Source organism: Carica papaya, chromosome 2 (genome assembly GCF_054855325.1).
Source record: "Carica papaya isolate Zhongbai chromosome 2, ASM5485532v1, whole genome shotgun sequence".
Lineage (NCBI taxonomy): Eukaryota > Viridiplantae > Streptophyta > Magnoliopsida > Brassicales > Caricaceae > Carica > Carica papaya.
Genome location: NC_142310.1, coordinates 1,533,428 through 1,535,896, shown reverse-complemented (window position 1 = coordinate 1,535,896; position 2,469 = coordinate 1,533,428). Strand labels below are relative to the sequence as shown.

Sequence of the window (2,469 nt, the reverse complement as noted above, 5' to 3'; positions counted from 1 at the left end):
AAATATATCATATTGATTAATAGATTTTAAAAAATAATAGAGAGAAAATCTTAATAATTTATCAATAAAAAACAACATTTCTATTAAGTTACACTTATAGGTTTCTTATAAATCAAAGATGATCTGTGTGTATATATACATGTATGTATGTATGTATGTATGTATGTACACATGCTAGAGAGCTAGCTCGATGGGTGTGTGTATACACATATATCTATATATATATGTATATATGTGAATATATATATAAAAGAATACTTGACCCCCCCCCTACAGGTTCCTCACAAATATACCTTCCCAAGCACGCCTTCACTATTCTCTTTTTTCTTCGTCTTCTTCTCTCCCCAAGCAAAATACATAAATAGACAACAACCCATCCCTCTCCTCTCTCTTAATTTCTCTCCCAACAAAAACAAAAACAAAAAGATCAGACGGCCAGCAGCCATGTCCACGGATCTCCAGCTCTGCCAAGATTTGCCCAAACTCAATTTACCTTCTTCCAATTTTCAATCCCATCGCACTCCCGCCCTGGAAGAATCCAACGCCGGTAACATCTCCGACGACGAAGGATGCCGCACACCCACCTCCGCCGAGCACAAGATCCCGGCCGCCCTCGTCTGCCCGCCGGCCCCCAGGAAGCCCAAATGGCGAGCCCCCGTCTGCAAGCGAAAGCTCTCGTTTTTCTTCGAGGTCGTCCGTGACGAGGAGCTTGAAAGCTTTTTCAGATCCTGCGACGCCGTTTCGGTTGCTAAGAGAAGGTGTCCGTGTATATGATCTTCTTGGTTTATGATGATGATGATGATGATGGTGGTGGTGGTGGTGGTGGGGGTGATGACGATGATGAGGGTCATGACTCGTAATCCTTCTCTATTACATACACAATTTTTTTCTTCTTTTTGGGTTTATGGGGGATTGATTAATTCATATATAGAGAGAGCGAAAGAGAGTGAGGATCAAAAGGGTTCATGATCCCATGTATGTTTATCTCATATATATATATATATGCATGTAATTACACGTTAATTCCACGTTGTTTTGTATGAGAATTAGACAAGTTCGAATTCTCCAATCATCAGTTCATATATGTCTGCAATTCAGACAATAATGTTATGTGGATCTGAACCTTTATTAGTCTAATTTCTCTCTTGTGATATTCGCCTTGAAATTCAAAAATTCTCTTTTGAATTTTGTGTTTACATATATAACTATATATGATAATTTATATCATTGTCATCCCAGCCAATTCATTGACTTTCTCTTAATTATTTTCTGTGCTCGTTTCAAAAATTCTTCTTCTTCTTCTTCTTTCGTTTCAACATACACATACATGTGTATCTACATATGGGTGTATGCATATGTGTGTACATATATGTATATGCATGTTGTAAGCATGATTTGAAGAGGGTATGGTAGATGGGTTGTGGTTAATAATGGCCATGTATGAGTTTAATGTTTTAATTAGTTTAAAGATCGAGATCAGGCAAGCGAGAAGAAGGTTTTGATGGGGGGTGTAATTTGATTAATTAATTAAATTTTATTAAGTTGGTTGGTTAAGATAGTTGATGATCTGTTTTAACTTTGACATGTTACAGTTGAGTGATTGACACGGCTTTGGGATCGGCAAAATTACTATTTTATTTATGTATGGAAATTAAAAACGAGCCGGGGTCGGGTCCGGTCGGGTCGGGTGGGCCAAGAAAGGTTTTGTAATTATGAGGGAAGTACAACTGTGGTGTGTGGCACATACACACCCACATAAATATATATATATATGTATGTATATGTGTGTGTATACGTACACACACATACATACAAACAAAAACGCAGAGAGGATAAGAATGCATGCAATGTGGTAGTCAAATACTCAATATGTATGTTTACCTTTTGTCTCTTTCTACAATTTTTTAATTTATTATTTTTCAGCTAGCTATCACAGATATATAAATATATAAATATATATATATATATAGATAGATATATATATATATATATAATCAAATCAAATCAAAGAAACAAGATATAAGTATGACATGAATAGATTTATTTATGATGGGATCATCACCAATTATTATATATGTTGGGTTCGTACTTTCAAATTAGGCTGCTTGGCGGTTCTTTTGCAGTGAAAATAATTTATTTATTTATTTTAAACTAATTAACATGTTAGAGAAATCAGACAGTGAAATCACTGACACAGAGGCTATTATTACTTGATTTGGATCTCTGATCATCTGGTTGGTATATTACCATGCATATATCCATGCATGTTAATTTGTTTTCTATCATATATATATATATATATATATCAATGTCAATGACAGTAATTTTTTTAACTACATTGTAATATATAATTTTACTTTCAAGTTAAGTTAAGGAGTTAAATTTTGAGTCTTTATTTTAAACTAAGAATTGGAGAAACGTGATGCTAAGTTTCATTGTTTAAAGGAAAGTAGCTTTGATCTCTCTTAT

The 2,469-nt window shown here is 34.5% G+C and overlaps 1 protein-coding gene across 1 annotated transcript; it reads left to right on the top strand.

Moving 5' to 3' along the window:
* The first annotated feature begins 444 nt into the window (after positions 1-444).
* Positions 445-774, top strand: SIM (cyclin-dependent protein kinase inhibitor). The gene has a single exon (XM_022034863.1). The coding sequence runs from the start codon at positions 445-447 to the stop codon at positions 772-774; it is 330 nt and encodes a 109-aa protein (XP_021890555.1).
* Positions 775-2,469: the final 1,695 nt, after the last annotated feature.

What these genes read in the sequence shown, in the direction of transcription:
- SIM (XM_022034863.1), top strand. Translation starts at nt 445, where the DNA reads ATGTCCACGGATCTCCAGCTCTGCCAAGATTTGCCCAAACTCAATTTA.